The sequence below is a fragment of the Populus trichocarpa genome, chromosome 10 (assembly GCF_000002775.5).
Source record: "Populus trichocarpa isolate Nisqually-1 chromosome 10, P.trichocarpa_v4.1, whole genome shotgun sequence".
Taxonomy (NCBI): domain Eukaryota; kingdom Viridiplantae; phylum Streptophyta; class Magnoliopsida; order Malpighiales; family Salicaceae; genus Populus; species Populus trichocarpa.
The window spans coordinates 16,922,306-16,941,083 of NC_037294.2; the positions used below are offsets into that span (position 1 = coordinate 16,922,306).

The following is an 18,778-nucleotide window of genomic DNA, read 5'->3' on the forward strand; positions in this document are numbered from 1 at the left end:
TAAAAGAAAAACAATATCATGTAAGGTTGCACATATTAAAAATATCATAAAAAATAAATATTTTTATTTTTTTAAAATAAATTTATCTATATAAAATATATAAAAAAATACAGATGAATTATATTAACCTCATAAACAATTAAAGACATCCAATATAATTAAAAAATAATCATTGTTTAAAAAAAATAAAAAAAATAACATATGAGGGGTAGTAATTAAAAAAACAAACTTAAAAAATATTTCAAAAGAAAACATAAAAAAGGTATTAATTAGAAAAAAAAATTATCAAGAAATGAAATGTCCAGGTACGTGGGCTTTAAAAGCCCAAGCCTGCGCGTTTGAGCTTGTTATTTTTTTATTTTTAATTTCATATATCAATATTTTATTTGATTCTTTTAATTATTTTTTTAATTTTATCCATCAATATTTTATTTTATTTTATTTTTATATCACATTTGACCATCCTTTTCTTATAATAACTTTTTTAATCTTTTGTTTCATTTTTTAAATTGATTTTCTGTTTTCAATTTTATCATTTAACATTGAATTTGTTAAGAATCAGGCTTTATAATTTTTCTTAGTGCAGTGATTCCGGTCTCATAACTCAGATCACGAGTATAAAATATTAACCTAAATTTAAATCAATCTTTTTTTTATATGATTTCTTTTTTTATTTCAATTTTTAATATTAAATTTATTAAAGATTGAGTTTTTTTGTATTTTTTTATTTGATTTTTATGAGGATGACCTGGTCTCATGAATTAGGTCATGAGTTTGTCATACTAACTCGGATTGATTTGAAGTTTTTTTTTTGTTATTCTTCATTTTCATTTGGTTTTTTGTTATCTTTGAATTTAATTTTATAATTTTTTTTCTTTTAAAAAATGTTATTTTTTTACCTGTCATCATCATTATTTTTTCTTTTTAGATTATATATATTGTTGTGTTTTTATAATATAATCAAATTAAAACCATTTTATTGGACTATTAAGATATATAACTCAAGTTATAAGATTTTTTTTTTTTGCTTTAAAATTCGTTATCAGTGTTTGAACATTAATTTTTCAAGTTTTTTTTAAAAAATTGACTTACCACACTACAAAACGCGCCTATATAGTTTATATCAATTTTTTATATTCATGGCAGGAATTGAGGAGACGTCCATATTTTTTTTTTTTAAAAAAAGAAACACTCAAAGCCCAAATTATCTTCGAAGCCCAAACCAAAGTCACAGCCCTAACTCTCAATTCCTAACCGACGAGGTTCCTCTTCGTTATTTCTCCATCGTTAGCGACACCACCACCTAGAGAAGTGAAAAGTCAGTGAAGAGAAACACAGAGACAGAGAGAGAGCAGCCATGTCGTTCATGAAAGGAGATTTGCTAACAAAAACCAGAAAGCTCGTCAAAGGCTTAGCCAAATCCGAACCTGCCTGGCTCAAAGCCATGGAACAGTCAGTCTCTCCCTATTTTTTTCTTTAATTATGATAAAAGAAAATCATGATCAATTTCTTTCTCTAATGCTTATTAATTGTGTAATAATCCAGTGCACCACCAGCGGCATTTCCTAAATCAAGTGGAAAAGTTGAGAAGATCAGTCTTCCAGAGGATCCTTATATAAAGAAATTCTTCTCCAAACATCCTGATTCCAAACACGAAGATGCCATCCTGTATTCTTCTTTTCTTTTTATTCATTTACTGCATGCATAAATTTTTGCATCTGACTTTGGGATTCCGTTCTTCCTTAATGATTTGCGTGCCAATTGTGAGTTCAATTTTTAGGTCTTGGTGAATACTGATTTTATGATTTAAGAATTCATTAGCTTTAGCGTAATTTTATTTACGTTCTGATGGTTTTTTTTTTTCTTTTTTGAAATTTTCAAGTTGGTCTGGTTACTTGTGCCCTGATTAAGAAATGAAGCATCCAAGAATAAATACATACACTGCAAGGTTTATTAATGAATAGCTTTTCTTATGTTTCTCCTTGAACCCGTGTTTTCTATTTTGGTTGTTGAGATATGTTTTTAAAAGAAAGAAACTCCGTTGGTAAAGTTCATTTATATAGTGTTATGTATGGCTATTGATACTTATGCTTTTGCATATCAATTTGAGATTTTGGTTCTTGTTAAGGTCTACAAAGCAAAAATGGATAAAGGTTATCATATATAAAGAGTAGGGGAATGTATAAATGTAAAAGAGCTTGCTTCAATTGTGTTTTTTCTTTGTATAGGATTTCATCTTTTGATCCCCCTCCTGCTCGTATTTTTGGTTGGCGGGTACTTGAGCTGAAGGAGCAGGGAGTTGGTGAAGAAGAAGCCATGGCTGTAGCTGATGTATGGTTTCTGGATTCATGGATTTTGCTTTACCTGTGAAAATGATATGATCTCTTTCCTTTTGTCCTCTTTTCCTTTTGATTGTTTTAACTAACTGTTTCTTTTTTCCCGGGGGGGCTCTAGATGGAATATCGAACGGAGACAAAGGCAAAAAAGAAGGCGTATGCTCGATTGAAACAAATTGCTAGACTTCAGGGGACAACACCTCCTCCCAACCCATATCCCAGTGTAATTAAGGAGATACAAGCAGAGGAGGATGTGTATCTTCGGGAGCGTTATACCAATCCCAAGATAATTGCAATAGCGGAGAAGATGAAAGCGGATGAGGCCGCTAAGGAACGAGAAAGAGACAGATTCAGAATTGACTGGTAATTTTAGAGTGGCATGCATCTTTTCCATTGCACAAGATGTAACAACTGCTATTAGCAGTCATCCACAGGAGATTCGTATGTTTAACTTCATTTTATACTAGATCTAGCATTTGAGATTTTTTTGGTATATTTACGTGCCGTCAGATTTTGTTCGGTATCAAGTCCCGAGCCCAGACGGGGATTATTTGAATTGGAGATCAGTGTAAGATTCTACTTTGCATACCAACATGCTCTATCATGAAGTTTTTGCTATGAAATCTCGTTCAGAGCGAAATAAATTTTATTACTTTGTATCGTGTCCCTGCGTGTTGAGAATTGAGACCAACGTATTTGCCCTTGATGCTGATGACTTTGTTTTCAGATAAGGAATGCCCTTTTAGCACAAGAGTGAAAAGGGCCACGCGGGGGCCGATTTCCTTGCTCTTTTAGCCTCAATCTGTATCTTCGTCACCCCTGCAGAAAACCATTTAAATACTCTTGCAGTCCTTATTGTGGTGAAGTTGCTAACTTTTTAATCGTGAGCAAGATGGCTGCTCTAGAATTGCAAATTTCAATCACAGGAAAACAACAGAGCATACAGGCAATATCACCAAACTACCAAAGCAACACCCATAACTTCTTTAGAATATTTTGAATAACCAAAGTTCGAACCAAATCTATCCAATTTGCGGTTTGCAATTTATCATATCATAAGAAAACCGGTCCAGATGTAGACAGTCTCCTCATTATAGCAAGAAAAGAAAGTGTTAAAATGTCCTCAACAAGGGAAAAAATTGCTCTAATTTCTGTCTAAATTCAATAAAGATTCAGAAACCAAAGTTTTGAGAGAAAAGGCAATAGGAGGTAAGTTTACCTTTGCAAACTCAGCTGGAGGAACCTTGTCACCGTTGCTTAGCCAACCATCCTGCAGCTTCTGGTATGCCTCATTGACCTTGCCTTGTTTCTCACATAATATATGCCTTAATGAAATAAAAATTAAAGGCAATTTAAGAGTCTCAGAAACTATTTTATAAAAAAAAAGAATCTCAGAAACTTGAGGACTTATAGCTCATGTCTAAGGGATATGGTATTTGAATGCCAAAGTCTTGTGTGTTCCCTCGGGCAAAGCCAAGCACACGTTGACAAGATAAAACATGAAGCGACATAGTTTGATGCCTAGGGTATGAGCAGGCCATCCTCCTGAGCACAAATTTCTAATCCAGGGAATCCAAAATTTCTCTTCTACAATAAAGTTTCTAGGTAACATTCTTCAAGCAATAACAATTTCTAGGTAACTTTCAACAAGATTGTAAAAGATCATTCACAATGAAAAGAAAATAGAAAGAAACTAGTGGAATATAAACCAAAACCTTTGACATAAGTGCAAGTGCCGAGCCCATATGAAGCCTTTCCAGATTTTCCTTTCCCCTCGGAAGCATTTTCATCACTTCCACCCCCTGCTTGCTTTCCCTTCGCTCCAGCGTCTTTTGGCTTTGAGTCCTTTCCCATTCAGCTTACAATCCCTAAACCAATACCCAATCATGAGAGACAAAACTCATTACCAAAAATCAACAAATTAAAGGACAGTGCCGGAAAAGAAAAGGTTAAATAGCAGAAAACTAAAACCACAATATCTAAGAGATGTGCAAATTGACATCCCCGTACACACACACACACACACACACACACAAAAAACCAAGTGCAAATTATCAACAGCCAGCATTAAATTTCGCTTATCAAAACACAACATATAGCAATCGTAAATCTGAAATTAGAAATCGTAAAATTGGAAAATAGAAGCTAAGTCTTTCAAACTTTTAATTATAGTTTATCAATACTCTATTAAGGAATATGAATCGAACTGATTATTCCACGAATTCTACGCCTGGCCTGAGTTCTAACCTCGTAAAGGGGGAGAGGTCAGCTCAGGACTTCGGGCATGATATTATTGATCGTGCTGGTTTGTTTTTTTATTTTAAAAAAAAATTATTTTTTATTTTTTATTTTTTATTTTTATTTTTATTTTAAATTAATATTTTTTTGATATTTTTAAATTATTTTAATATATTAATATAAAAAATAATTTTTTAAAAATAAAAAAAAATTATTTTAATATATTTTTAAATAAAAAATACTTTTAAAAATAGATTTAGCAACATAATAACAAATTTATCCTTAATTAATGGCCGCTAATCATTCGGCCCAAGATCATTATAATAAAAAACACCCTAACTTTGTCTATGTAATCAAAGGGCCCCATGAGAATATTCACCGACCGTTATTGGATTGCAATGATATTATATGGTGCAGGTAAAACATCATTCCCGAATGTAGCTTTCACTGTTAATTTCTAATGTAAAAAAATGATTAAAATGAAAGCAAAAATATATTTGGATATTTTTGTGGTTGCTTTTTTTAAAAAATTTTATTTAGAAATGTATTAAAAAATATTTTAAATTTTATTTTTAACATTACTATATAAAAAATATAAAAAAATTATAAAAAATTTCCGTTTGAACCGCACTCTCAAAGAAGAAAGAAGCCGGTTTCTCTTCTATTTGTCCAAAATTCTCGAACGGCTCAAAATAAGATGCTCTCCTGTGTGTATTGACCACCAGACAATTTTTGCAACGTGAAGATTAAAAGTCTTTGCTAATTTGTAAGAATTTGTTTTTATTATTTTAATAAACTTGAAAAAAATAAAATATTAATAAATTATTTTTCAACTTATTTTTATGATATAATTAAATACTGGAAAGTGATTTCCAACTTATTTTTTATTACACTACTAAATATCAAAAAATAATTCACTTTTCTAAAATTTATCTTTTCAACAAACAAATAGAATTTAAGTTAGCTTTTCAACTCTGAAGTTATTAGAGATACATATGAGACTTGCTTTTTATCTATCCATTTTAAAATTAAGTTATACATTCATTGGCATTAACGCGTAAATGATATATTTGAATCTGATTAATTGTATTATACTTTAATTATTATTTCTTAAAAAAAACTCTGAATTAGTTATGTTTCGTAAATTATCAAGGAGCTAATTCTCCAATTATGTATGTGGCTTCTTTGTTTTTCAAAGTTCCAGCTCATCAAACTTGATGTACTTCAGAATAATAGTTTTATTGAATCCTTTGTTTTTTAACCGAGATTTTGTAAATTTACGTCATTAAAAACAATTTCCGACTGCAATATCAAAAGGTTGATATTCGAGTATATCACATGTGTTATGGATATTCGTACTAATTAGTTTCTTAAGTGATCATATTGCAACAAATAATTCAGCCTGAACCTAATTCATTTTCTCATAGAACATGACATTGTTTTTTATTAGACTTGAGAGATCAACTCGGTTGAGATAAAATAGGTTCAATTTAGAAAATGAATCTTTTGAAACTCATTTTCTTGCTGGAATCTATTCGGGAACTTCAATCCGAGAATGAGATTTTTGCTATGATTTGATGGATCTAAATAAAATGGATTTAAAAAATTTATATAATAAATCCAAAAAATTCTTTCAAAATAGACTCAATAAGAACACTTATTGGGCTCCAGCTTGGTATCCTAAGCCTAAAGTGCAGGAGAGGCCCAAGAAAAGTAGCTCACCTCCTTAGAGAGCATGGGTTCGAGCAAAAAGTCTGAGCTCATGCAGAGCACACGCCCTGCTAGGTGTGTTGTCACATCCAACGTGGGCGTGACATGCCTACCACCCTTGTTGGCTCGGGCTTTCATGCCCGAGACCAATATGCTCGGGCTCAGGAGCGCCCCCCGAGACCAATATGCTCGGGTCTAGGAAGCGCGCTTGGACCTATTTGTCACTTCTAATGGGCCCGAGCCCAAACCTCGCTAGAGATTTTTCCCTGCAGGTCCCTCAATATTTTATATTGATTCAATATATATTGTTTTGAGTAGAATATAACTCAAAATATCACAAGGGTAAAACTACATTCAAAACCCTTCTATTCACAAAAGAACAAGACTCATGGACTATAAATTAAATACATCATGAGACCTTCAGAATAAAGGTTTGCAATCGCTTCATTCTCGACTGCATAGTTATTTCAAGAACATATATGTTTAGAATATTATTGCACTTTAATTATCTCTTTATAAAGTTACTGATTTTTATCATTGAAGAGTCCTTATATCCATTAAAGAGGACCTTTTTGCAGATATCAATTACCAGTCACTTGGCTTACCAGGTATCACCTACTACTAGTTACTAATTCTTTGGTCTTTTCATATTAAGTCACTAGATACCTTAACTATGAAGAATGTATTAAATTACTTAAATTAAAAGATCAAACAATCATCTAACATATCAATTTTATTTCTGAGTATCTTAGATTTTGAAACTCATCTGTTTTTTTTTTTTTTGAAATATTTGAAGAAGATTACAAGTTGTAAATTGGATGAGCTGCATCAAAACAATGGAAAGAGTTTTTTGAGTTGAAGGCACGCTTCTTGTCACTCCATCTGCAACATTTTATGGGTATTAACGAGTTAATATATGAATTATTAAAAATTCAAGATCTCAATTTAACAGTTTATAATTTGATGCAGTTTCACTTAATATACTTGCAATGGAATTTAATTACGTACTTATGCTTCAGTTAAGACTAAAGCAATGACGTGCATGTGGCTAATCGACAATTTAAGATGGAGGAGAGGGAAGCTCATCCATGCCAGTCTCATCCATGCCAGTTCCATCTGTTTTCGGCGTAAGTGATGCAAATGCATTGCAGTTGCCATCACAGACTATATAGTACCGGAAAACACAGAGAAAGAAAGAGCAGATAACAGTGAAGTGGTAAAGGCATTAACATACATATGTACAAACATTGAATGGAGCCAGCTAGAATAGATCATGAGATAGCGTAACGGGAAAACCTTAATTAATTGCTCTTAAGATACCATATCCATAATAATAATAACAATAATAATTAATAAGGGTGTTTGAAAATATAGTTATGATTATTTTTTAAAATATTTTTTAGTTGAAAATATATCAAAATAATATATTTTTTATTTTTAAGAAATTATTTTTAATATCAGCGTATTAAAATAATCTAAAAATACAAAAAAATATTAATTTAAAGAAAAAAAATTCAATTTTTTAATTTTTTTTTAAAACACAAAAATAAACATGTTAAAAATATTTTTTTAGAGATCTTTTGGTTAATAATTCGATGGTTGCAACAAACGGCTCATGCATGGCTGTGTCTGGGCAGCTCCATTCCCTTTAGCTGGTTATTTTTGTTTAGCTGGTATCATTGGTGCTTTTTACTGCTCAATCTTCTTGGTTGTTTGTTTCTCCCAGCCTCATGATCTAATGCTCTCTTCTCCATGTGGATTCCTGTTTGGTGTTTTGATTTTTTTTTTTTAAAGGGTATAGATATATAGATCCTTGAATATTTGTATGACAAGATAAAATTAAACCAGGATGGAGATGAAGCAGGTAAATTTGGGTCATGAATGGCTTACTTTTACATCAGTGGCCCAACCTAGTATTTGGAAAATTCCAGTGTAAGGCTTGGTCTATGCTTTCTTGCTGTGTTAGCTGGAGCATATGGCTTATGAGGAACAAGGTAATCTTCAATGATGGAGCTGCGACCTTCGAAGACAGCTTCTTCTTAATTCTTTATCGCCTCTCAAATTGGCTCAAGTCTGCTGATAAGTTCTTCATGGCTACTGACACTACTTTAATTATGGGACCTGAAGGTATTATAGATTGGTCAAACACCAAATCAAAACTTTAAGTATGACATATCAGCTTCTTCAATTTTGATGTTCCTTTTCGGTTATGTATTTGTTGACTTTCTTTTTCTTTCTTTTTATATTTGTTTTTTGTTTTTGTGATTCTCTCTCTTTTTTTTATGTTTTTCTTTTGTGTATATATCTTGTTTTTGGCTACCTTGTTAACCCTTTTAATATATCAACTTATTCCAAAAAAATTAAATGGCTTAATTTTCGCACACTAATTTTTGGACAATTATATATGTGTACGTGTGTTTCCTGTCGTTAGAAAAATAAGAAGAAGAAGAAATCCCTCGTGCTGGCTCATCTCTGTCATTCTGGCTGAGCTAGTATTCTTGATATATATATATATATATATATATATATATATATATATCGGTGGCTGAAAGAGGCGCCAGACATCGTGTCAATAGACGATAGGTCCATTTATTGATGCATTTTGTTTTATAGCACGTACGGGCCATGTACATGTTCAATGAATATTTCTGCCAAGGAAGAGGACATGCAGGCAGCATTAGGTAAAAAGTCTAGAGACAACTAAATGCATTTATGTGGACGGGAGAAAAAATTGAAGAAAAAGAAAAAACGTTTAATACGCCTTGGCTATGCAAATAAGGTAACTCGTTTCCTTCAATTAATTATGGTTATATAATCAGGAAAATTATTCGATGTCGTTGTTAAAACACAAGATCATGAACTTTTGTGCTTGTTGGGATGTTTTAAAGACACTCAAGACCGTCTCATATAGGCTTAATTCAATGACAGAGAACAGCCACAAGTGATGCGGCTCAAGGACATTTGCGTGTGTGTCATGTCCCAACTGCTAGCTGGACAAGGTTGGTTGCACAATCTGGATAGTCATTAGATTTATAGATACAGCACTGAATTCTGAAATGGAAATTATTTAGAACAAATCTTTATATTTCTTTATTTCACATTCAATTATGGCTAGGATATGGGCATCTCAAATGCGTATATCTAACTGATATTGTGAGTGATAAATTAATAGCTCTCTAATAGCTATTGCTTCGGTTTTTTTTTTTTTTTTTTTTTTTTTTTTTATGGAAGAACTGCTTCGGTTTGTACGAGTAGAAAGGCCAAAAACTGGCAATTACACCTGCCGGTCTGCGAGGAAGGAGCAGTACGTAGGTGTTGTGTAGTTTGTCTTGTAACAATACAACATGGTAATTTTTTGATAATGAAACAAGATGTGGCCAGTACTACTATATGCATATATATATATATATGTATGGTAATCGGTTAGTCAACCACAAAATCTAACATGCAATATTTTATCACAAAATCTGAAAACTAGCTACAAATTAAAAGGGGATTAAGATCCTAGCTAGGTCAGCTTAGGTAACTTACGAACACAAGATAGTTTGATCAAGCAGCTAGCATTCAAATTGACCGACCGAAAATCTAAAGAACCTTTATTTATAAAGATCTAATGTTACACATGATGCAATGAAATGAAACATTAGTATAGTGGTCAAAACACAGGTGACGTCCCAGTTGGAGAAGCATCCACCAGATTGAGTAAGCTATTCCAATAATTCCCGTTCTCTTCAAGATTCCCACCACAGCTATCGTTAATATTCTCTCCATCAAATGACGCATTGTGGTCCTGAGAAGTACAGACCAAAATTTCCGAAAGTCCTTCAATGATCCCCATAGGTGCGTTTTCATTCGTTGCAGAATCAAACCACGCATTATGGTTACTAGCATCGGGGCTTATGTCATGCAATGCCACTGAACTGTCCACATTTTGTTTCACCTGTGCTGCTTCATTCAGTTTTTCAAAGCACTCGAACTGATTTCCGCTATTAAATTCAATGGCTGTTGTCCCCCCGTTGCACGGAGCATTATTTGTGGCAAACGCTAGTGTAGTGGCTGAATTTTTCTGAACTCCAACGAGTGGCATAGCTAATTCATTTTCTGAGAAATTCAACGTTGATGTTGGAGATTCGAGAGAGTCACTGCAGCCGGCCGACAACATGCTGAAAACCACCCCTTGCCATGCTTTGAGTACATCAAGACACTGTGGTCTAGCTGGTGGAGCTGCACTCCTTTTGTCGGAGACTTGAGCTGAAGCAGTGGACCCGAGTCGGTTTGGGGGAGGGTTAGGTATAATCACCTTCGACTCGCGGACCAATCTGGCTTCGGCTTCAAGCCGAGCACTCTCCCATTGAGCCATGTGGCTTAAATGGGCAGCACCCTTAGAATGGCCACTTCCTGAGCCGAAAGAATCAGCTTTTGGCTTATGGGTCATAGGATCAATGCCCATTTTGTCTAATCTTTTCTTAAGATGTGTGTTCCAGTAATTCTTGATCTCATTATCAGTTCTTTTCGGCAAGTGAGTAGCTATGACTGACCACCTATATAAAACAAGAAGGTCATCATTACATAGAAAAACATCGTGTCATTGTCTAAACCAATGTGGCAATCAATTAATTGTTAGAAGTACTAGCTAGATTTAATACCTATTTGGCAGTTTGAATTATAGCAACAATACCAGTAACTAAGAGCTTATCTGTAAGTCACTCTTTGGACCACTTAATATGCTTTTTATGATATATATATATATGAGTGGGCACAAAACTTGAAGACCAAAGATCATCAAAGGAATAATAACACAACGTTGGAGAGCATGAGATTACGTGAGAGGATCACAATGCTGCCAATTTCAAGATCCGATGTATCACCAGGAGGGACTACTATCTCACCTGTTTCCAAGAAGAGCATGCAGCTGAATGATTGTTTGTTCTTCCTGCAAACTGAACTTTCCTCTCTTGATATCTGGCCGGAGGTAGTTAGTCCACCTGAGTCTACAGCTCTTCCCGCATCTTTGAAGCCCTGTATATATGTAGACCAAAAAACAAAAGGAAGAGATAACAACGAAAATATCGTTTAATACCGAGTCGAGACATAATTTGGAAAAAAAAAAGAAAGGGTTTGTTAATGTAATCACCAGCTTTGGCAGGCAAGGCTCGCCAGCTTCCATGGCCATGCTCTTCAACATAAGCCAAGAGCTTCTGGTCTTCTTCAGGCGTCCATGGCCCTTTCTTCAATCCCACCTTATCACAGCACTGAGACCTTACCATCTCTCTGACCTATCAAACTTAGGACAGTTGAGAGAGAAAGACGTCAGATCGATGATTTATAATATGGAAGGTAAGGAAAATGCGAGGAGGGGGGGGCAAGTGAACTAGAAAAACGCATGCACAATATATAGGCGCACTGGCAATGCAATAAATTAATATCGATATGGATCAGTACAAATCCACCTTGAACTTACTAGCAATGTAGTAAAGTTCAAATTTACGTACTGAAAACGTGAAATGTGTTGGGAGGAAAGACGTGTTCCGTGTAATGATCATCAGACAGCAGTAATTATTTCCTTGCCCTTTCAGCCGGTGATGTAAGCCGTTTGCAGTAACTCTATTACGGTTCGTTCGTCATTAATTTTCTAATGCAATACATTGGGCAGTTGATAGTATTAAAACTCCCAAGTCTCTTCTTAATTATCAAACAATGAATGATATATTTTTATAAGATGAAATAATAAATACTACTGATTTAACTGGATATGAAAAACTCAATCAGAACCTCACATGAAAAGGTAAACGAAAACCGAAACGAAATAAAACGATCTCAACTACTCGAGATTCCTTGTTTCCACATTACACCACACACACACACACATAAATAATACATATAATTCGCATTTTTAAAGTAGCTCGATGCCATGCGCATGCGAACTCATATATATAAGTATACATCAGTTGAGATTATATCTTTTCTTGAACAAATTTAAGAACTCGTTTCTTATATCGGCTTGATACATTGAAAAAAATTAATAATTCTTTCTTGGAAGTAATCAGATCTTTAAAAAACTATTTATTTGTACATTTACTTTTTTTAGTGCATTAAAAATACTGCACATATATATATAAAAAAACATATTAAAATCTTATAAAAATAAACATGACTGATGATAAATAATTGGCCAATTACGAATTTCATAAGTATTAAATAATTGTTTAAGAATAAATAAATAATTACGACATCATTTTGTGTGAAAACTTCGCATGATTTGTTTGTATATTTAACATATCACCACCGATGCTTAGGGCACATGGTGAATGATTAAACTCTCTCGGAGGAGTTACTTGTATAGCCGTACGTGCTTAAGGGAGTGGGAGACCTTATTAAACTCAAATTTAACATAATTATGTGGCCGAGCTAATAATTAGCCTCTTTCTATTAATAAAAAATTATCAAATTCTATAATTATAACTCTAAGACGATAAAAAAATTGAACATAATTATGTTTCAATATGTTTAACATAATTATATGGCCGAGCTAATAATTTAACATAATTATGTGGCCGAGCTAAATTCAATATGTTTCAAGATTGACAAGCCAGATGCTGATGTCCGTCTATTTTTTTAATTTTTTTTCATAACTAAACATTTCATTTTTTTCAAATGACAAAAAAAATAAAGAAACACCAATTATTAATTGGTTTTTTCGGTGTCAAACTGGTTTAAGATTAGAAGAAATTTCATTGTGTTAACATAAAGAAAACGGATTATTTTTATTATCGCATGACTCAATCATTGATTAATAAACATGAAAAAAAAAATTAATATTGTTTTTGTAAGCGGTAATAAATATATTTTGAAAATTAATGATGTGATACTTAATTATTTGGTTGATCGATAAAGCCAATCGAATCCAGTACGTAGTTCAATATGGCCTCTATGAGCTATATATGCAAATACTCATGACGGGGGAGAATAGCAAACAAAACAATCATCCAATGATGTGGAAAGAAAGAATTAATATTGTTTTTGTAAGCGGTAATAAATATATTTTTTAACCAAGTTGTGTGTTAATCAAGATTAAGTTCTTTTTTTCAAATGATTTTAAATGCTTCAATATTCCTCTACATTAACTTGATGTGTTTTTTTTAAAATATTATTATTTTTAGCTATTGACCATAATAATTAATTTTAAAAAATCAAGAAAGATAACGTGTTTTTTTATTACCTTATCAACTCCCTGAAGTTAATATTTCTTATCATTACTGACAGCAAAAAAAAAATATCTAGTTGCATCCTCATTGTATCATGGTAGCTAGAATTACTAAATTTCTAGTAAAGTTTTTCTCTTCCTGCCAAGGTGAAATTAATTGCATCAGGGAGGATAGAAGGATCCGTTGTTGCTGATAAATTCAGAAAAAGATGGCCCAGGAGTTAAGTCCTGTTGTACCTAATTTATATTAATTGATATTATTTTCTCTGCTAATGATAAAGTTTTTGAAATCAATGTTTTCAAAGTTAGTATAAGAGTTTATTTGTTATCACTGGAATATTTTGTTTACCACTTATGTGTCTTTCACAGTTTAAATTTTAAAATTTTTAAATTTTTTTTTACACACTGTAACTTTTTTATAAATGTTTGGATAAAAGTTTATCGAGTATATTAGATTCGCTGCTTCTGCAATTGACTAAAATGATGCGAGGTAAATTTCAAAGATTTTAACTTTTTTTTTTTTTTATCATATCACTCACTGCAACACATTTTAATGCTGCTGCTTCTTTGTTTTGAACATTAAGGATTTTTAATTTCCGTAGCTACAGGACTTGACTCCTTTCATAACAGCAAGAGAGTTTGGATTCCCGGCGTTATATTAATTTGCAATAAATGAGCGTATAGTACGATTGCACAAAATCAGCCCGCACAAGTTACCGTCGTGATCTTTTCTTACATTGCCAAAAATCTGCAAATAATTATCATTATCAATAGTTTTTCTTTTTGGTAGAACATTATAATAGTTGGTTGTATGTGTTATTATGTGTGCATCTGCGTCCTGCTGAGTGCCTGACATTTGAATAAATACGGTATTTACTTCGTGGGAAAGACGGGGCCTAAGCATATTAATATGACGAAACATTCTATTAAAACGAGATGATAATGTTGCCCATCATATTAATTCAAGACAACGAAGAGTATTGATATCATTAGAGCTAGAACCCACCTAAAATTTTGTCCGGCTCATGATTTTTGATGTAGAGGTGTAAACATGGGTTGTTTCGTACCTGTCAACACAGCAGGAAAGATCATTATTGATAGCAGAGGCTATCAATGGTAATTATAGTATGCTTTCTTTTTATAATTTTTATTCCCGGTACAATAACTGGAGGATTAAACTTTTTGGACGATTACCGGTAGGGAAGGGATGATACTTTTATCCATACCCGTTAGATAATGACTCGACCTAGCTTAAATGGGTAGAGATGTTTTTGGCCCGTTCAGGTTATCTCGAAGTAAGAAATAGGTTCAGATAGGGTGTAAATATTGTCCTCCTCAGCTCGAAATCTTACCCAAACTGAAAAAATTACAATCATGTTCAACTAATATATATATATATATATATATATATATATATATATATATATATATATATATTATATATCGACTTGTTTGATGACTTCTTTCAAGTTTTTTTTTTCCTGTTATTTTTTATGGTTTTGTTGTTTGTAGGGGAATTATATGTGTGTGTTATTATGTAGTTGAAGATTTTGGTTTATTTTTAAAAGGAAAGTATGTTGAGTTTTTTGTTTCTATATCTGTTCAGGTGATTGATCTGGATGAATTTTATTTTCTCGTATAAAACAAGATAGAAGCTTTGGGAGGTATATTAAGTTCTCTCTATATTGGTCGAGGTGATTTTTCTTTATTTTTCAATGTGTTGGTTATGATAATTTTGATTTATTTTCTAAAGGGAGGTATATTGAGTTTTATGTTGCTGACTTGTTGTACTGGTTCAAGTATTAATCTTGATGTATTTTATTTCCTTTGAGATGTTTTGGATGTATGAAGCTTATCCTTTTTTTTTTTGCTATAATCCTGTGTATAAATGAATTTGATCAATGCAAATTTAATTGATTATTGAATTGCTCTTTTTGTATTAATGCAAATTTAATTGGGTTGGGCTTGATTGGGCATGAATACCCAATGGATACCTGTTGAACACTTAAAATGTGATCGGGTACTTAGTTTATACCCGATTAGATTTGGATAATTTTTTTTTAATCAGATTTATGTGTGGGTATTGAAAAATCCGATTCATAGATATTCATTATTATCTCTAATTACCAACAATCCAATTTAAAATCCCAATAATTTGTTAAAATACATCACTTGAATCAGTAGCAATTAGAAAGAAGAAGAAAAAGAAAAAAACATGGATCCAATTCATTGGCTTGGATATCTTGAAGATGTTATGTTTATTCACGTAACATCTTTTTTTTCTTTTTTCTTTTTTGGTTCGGGAGAAGGGCGGGGGAGTGTGTGGTGGTTTCCAAGAATATCTTGAAGATGTTATGGTTAAACTTCATGCATTCCCGATTTCATTGGCTTGTATGTAGACTCCGAGGAATGGTACTCAATATTCCCTTCACGATGCATTTATCCAGCCAAAACGTTTACGTGGTAAATCTAAAGGTTATAAAACGGTAATAGTTATTTTTTAAAATATTTTTTATTTAAAATATATTTAAATAATATTTTTTATTTTTAAAAGATTATTTTTGACAATTTAAAAATATAAAAATATAATTTAAAATGAAAAAAATTCAATATGTTTTAGAAATATTTTTAAAATACAAAAATAAACTGAGGTAAAAAATCACACGAAGAACTCTTAACCTACATGGGCAGTCGCAGCAAATTAAAACCAGCAAACAAAATGTAAGATGCGTATAATTTGAGGGTGAAATCAAGTGACGTGAAATGATAATGATGAATTCATGAAAACTCCATGATTGAATTCACGGTTGCGACTGGTAGAGTGAGGGATTAATGAGCGAGCGACTTCTACATTTTTTTTTAATGCAAATTAAGTTTTTTGTTGAAATATTTTTTTTTTTTTTTTAAGTTAGTAAATATAAATAATGAGTTTTTATACATTCTAGTTATGATTATTTTAAAGTTATTTCAGTGATGAGTCAATAATTAATTAAACTCTTGGACAGTTTCAGATATCTCTTGCTTCTGACATTAATGATGAAATTGGAAGCTGTATCCTTAGCTGAGTTATAGGTTATGTTTGTTTCGCAGAATTTATTTTTTAAAAAATTATTTTTAAATTTTTTTATATTTATTTGATATTAGAAAAGTTGGTCAATAGAAAATATTTTTCAGTCAAAAAAAATTTGGCTTGGTTTTCAGAAAAGTGTTTTCCTGGAAAATTTAGGGGGGAAACAATTTCCGGAAGTTGTGAAAAATTTAAATGTCATATTATTTGCTGATTATATCAAATTTGATCTTCAAACTTTTGATTGATATATATATATATATATATATATATTTTGTTTTGAATATTTATTTCTCAATTTCATCTCTTAAAATTTAATTTTTATATTAACTTTGGTCCTCATTTTTGTAATTGTTATTTGCTTTTCTCTTATTATTTTTTTATTAAAATTTTTTATCTATCAAATTTGGTCTTCATTCTTTTGATTGTTACTTTTTTTTTGAAATAATTTATGAAATGTTAATTATTATTATTTTAATTTCTTCATCTTTTATTTTTTTTATTTTTTAGATTTGATCTCTATTATTTTGATTATAATTTATTTTATTTGAGATAATTTATGAAATTATATTTTTTTTCAATTTCATTCTCATTCAACTTTTTAATTTGTAAGATTTGTTCCTCATTATTTTAATAAACTTGAGAAAAATAAAACATTAATAAATTATTTTCCAGCTCATTTTCCATAACATAACCAAACACTGGAAAATATTTTCCAACTTATTTTTCATTACACTATTAAACATCAAAAAATAATTTACTTTTCTAAAATTTATTTTCCCAAAAAATATTACTTTGCAACAAATAAATAGGCCGTAATTTCAAGAAGTTAGACCAATATTGTGCATCATCCATTAGCTCACGTCAAATTCTCTATACGTGCAAGACATTTTTTTCTCTTTAATGTTTATTTCCTACCAACATGTTACCTCAAAAAACACTTATCGAACCACTCACCTCTTCATTAATGAGACAGCAAGATACCATAACTTTTCATGTTTTTTTTTTTTTTTTTTTTTTATCATTGCACCACTTTCCATAAGGTAAATTAACATGATAATAAATATCTCGTGTTATCAAATAGACAGCAAAATTAAGAAACAACCAGTTCTTTCAAAAATAATTGTTGCTTTTTCTTCTCTCCTCCCCTCTCTACACATTTCTCTCTTGTACGTTCCTTACATTTTTCTCGTGCTCTAAACACTCCTCTCTATCTCTCTCTCTTTAAAAAAATTTTATGAAAGAAAACAACTCATTAATTGAGCAGAAATTTTATTATGAAAACATTGCTTGCACATATCCACAAGCACAACACGTGATTCATGTTTTTATATGTGATAACTAGAGGTGAGTAAAAAAATCAAAAAACCGAGAAAACTAGAAAAAAATAACTGAAAAAACTGAACCGTGAAAAAAAACCGATTAAAATTTTGAAAAAACTGGCTGATTCGGTTTCAGTTTTTTAAGTCTAAAACCGAAAAAACCGAACCGAACCGAACCCAAACCGAAAAAAAACGAGCCAAACCAGTTTGAACTGGTTTTTTCCTAAAAAACTGAACCGAAACTAGTCGGTTTGAACCGGTTTCGGTTCGGTTTCGGTTTTTTTAAAAAAAAATTTCGGTTCAGTAATTTTTTTTTATAAAAACCGAACCGAACCGAAAATAATCACCCTTAACAACAACTGTAATGTTAACTTCGTTTCTAGTTTTCTTTATGAATAATTATATAATGTTACGAAATCCAAATGGATCCTCGTCTATATATTTTAAAAAATATAAAAGAAGCATGTGTGTGATATACATGTCATACATGGGTGGAAATTAAAAAGATGAGAAATTATTAACTCGTGTGAAATTGAAAATTCTTATAACAAATACACAGGTGAAATAATAGATTAATTAGGCCTTATTTGATTATTAAAGTGTGCTAACTCATTTACTTGATTTTTCTGAAGTGAAATGTTGCAAAACAAGGTTAAGACATGTGTATGCTTTGCTTAGATAATATTTATTTTATGTAGCTGTATTTCATAAACATGAATATTTTTACTTACTTTTCTGCAATATATAAAAGAAATGAAGTAACCATGCATGTCACTGTAACAGTCACTAGAAGAATCTCCACTGTAGAAGTGCTGAAACTAAAGCAAAAGTCCTCCTAGCAGTTGGAGAATTTTCAAGATCTTGCTCATGATGATCGTGATCCGTGTACAGATACTAGCTA

General features: G+C 31.6%; 3 protein-coding genes across 6 annotated transcripts in view; 2 read left to right on the plus strand and 1 right to left on the minus strand.

Annotated features, from left to right (window-relative positions):
• The window catches only part of LOC18102643 (phosphate transporter PHO1 homolog 3), a 59,623-nt gene that overhangs the window by 26,235 nt on the left and 14,610 nt on the right, over nucleotides 1-18,778 (plus strand). The window lies entirely within an intron of this gene.
• Nucleotides 1,251-3,000, plus strand: LOC7481569 (uncharacterized). 2 transcript variants are annotated; one of them, XR_008060353.1, is made up of 5 exons: nucleotides 1,251-1,452; nucleotides 1,546-1,668; nucleotides 2,229-2,331; nucleotides 2,455-2,841; nucleotides 2,872-3,000. XR_008060353.1 is itself a non-coding variant. In XM_002315001.4 (4 exons), the coding sequence occupies exons 1-4, from the start codon at nucleotides 1,358-1,360 to the stop codon at nucleotides 2,701-2,703; spliced, it is 570 nt and encodes a 189-aa protein (XP_002315037.2). In that variant the 5' UTR covers nucleotides 1,251-1,357; the 3' UTR covers nucleotides 2,704-3,000. The 2 variants fall into 2 exon arrangements, 1 of the variants encoding a protein (XP_002315037.2); XM_002315001.4 differs by having other exon boundaries at nucleotides 2,455-3,000.
• Nucleotides 9,854-11,648, minus strand: LOC7481570 (transcription factor MYB106). Its single transcript, XM_002316086.4, has 3 exons — nucleotides 11,419-11,648; nucleotides 11,174-11,303; nucleotides 9,854-10,825 (listed from the first exon to the last, which is right to left on the minus strand). The coding sequence occupies exons 1-3, from the start codon at nucleotides 11,549-11,551 to the stop codon at nucleotides 9,940-9,942; spliced, it is 1,149 nt and encodes a 382-aa protein (XP_002316122.1). The 5' UTR covers nucleotides 11,552-11,648; the 3' UTR covers nucleotides 9,854-9,939.

What these genes read in the sequence shown, in the direction of transcription:
- LOC7481569 (XM_002315001.4), top strand. Translation starts at nt 1,358, where the DNA reads ATGTCGTTCATGAAAGGAGATTTGCTAACAAAAACCAGAAAGCTCGTC. An exon ending in TGGCTCAAAGCCATGGAACA is followed by an intron (nt 1,453 to 1,545) that starts GTCAGTCTCTCC and finishes GTAATAATCCAG; the next exon opens with TGCACCACCAGCGGCATTTC. An exon ending in AAACACGAAGATGCCATCCT is followed by an intron (nt 1,669 to 2,228) that starts GTATTCTTCTTT and finishes TTCTTTGTATAG; the next exon opens with GATTTCATCTTTTGATCCCC.
- LOC7481570 (XM_002316086.4), bottom strand. Translation starts at nt 11,551, where the DNA reads ATGGTAAGGTCTCAGTGCTGTGATAAGGTGGGATTGAAGAAAGGGCCA. An exon ending in AGCCTTGCCTGCCAAAGCTG is followed by an intron (nt 11,304 to 11,418) that starts GTGATTACATTA and finishes ACATATATACAG; the next exon opens with GGCTTCAAAGATGCGGGAAG. An exon ending in CATGCTCTTCTTGGAAACAG is followed by an intron (nt 10,826 to 11,173) that starts GTGAGATAGTAG and finishes TGTTTTATATAG; the next exon opens with GTGGTCAGTCATAGCTACTC.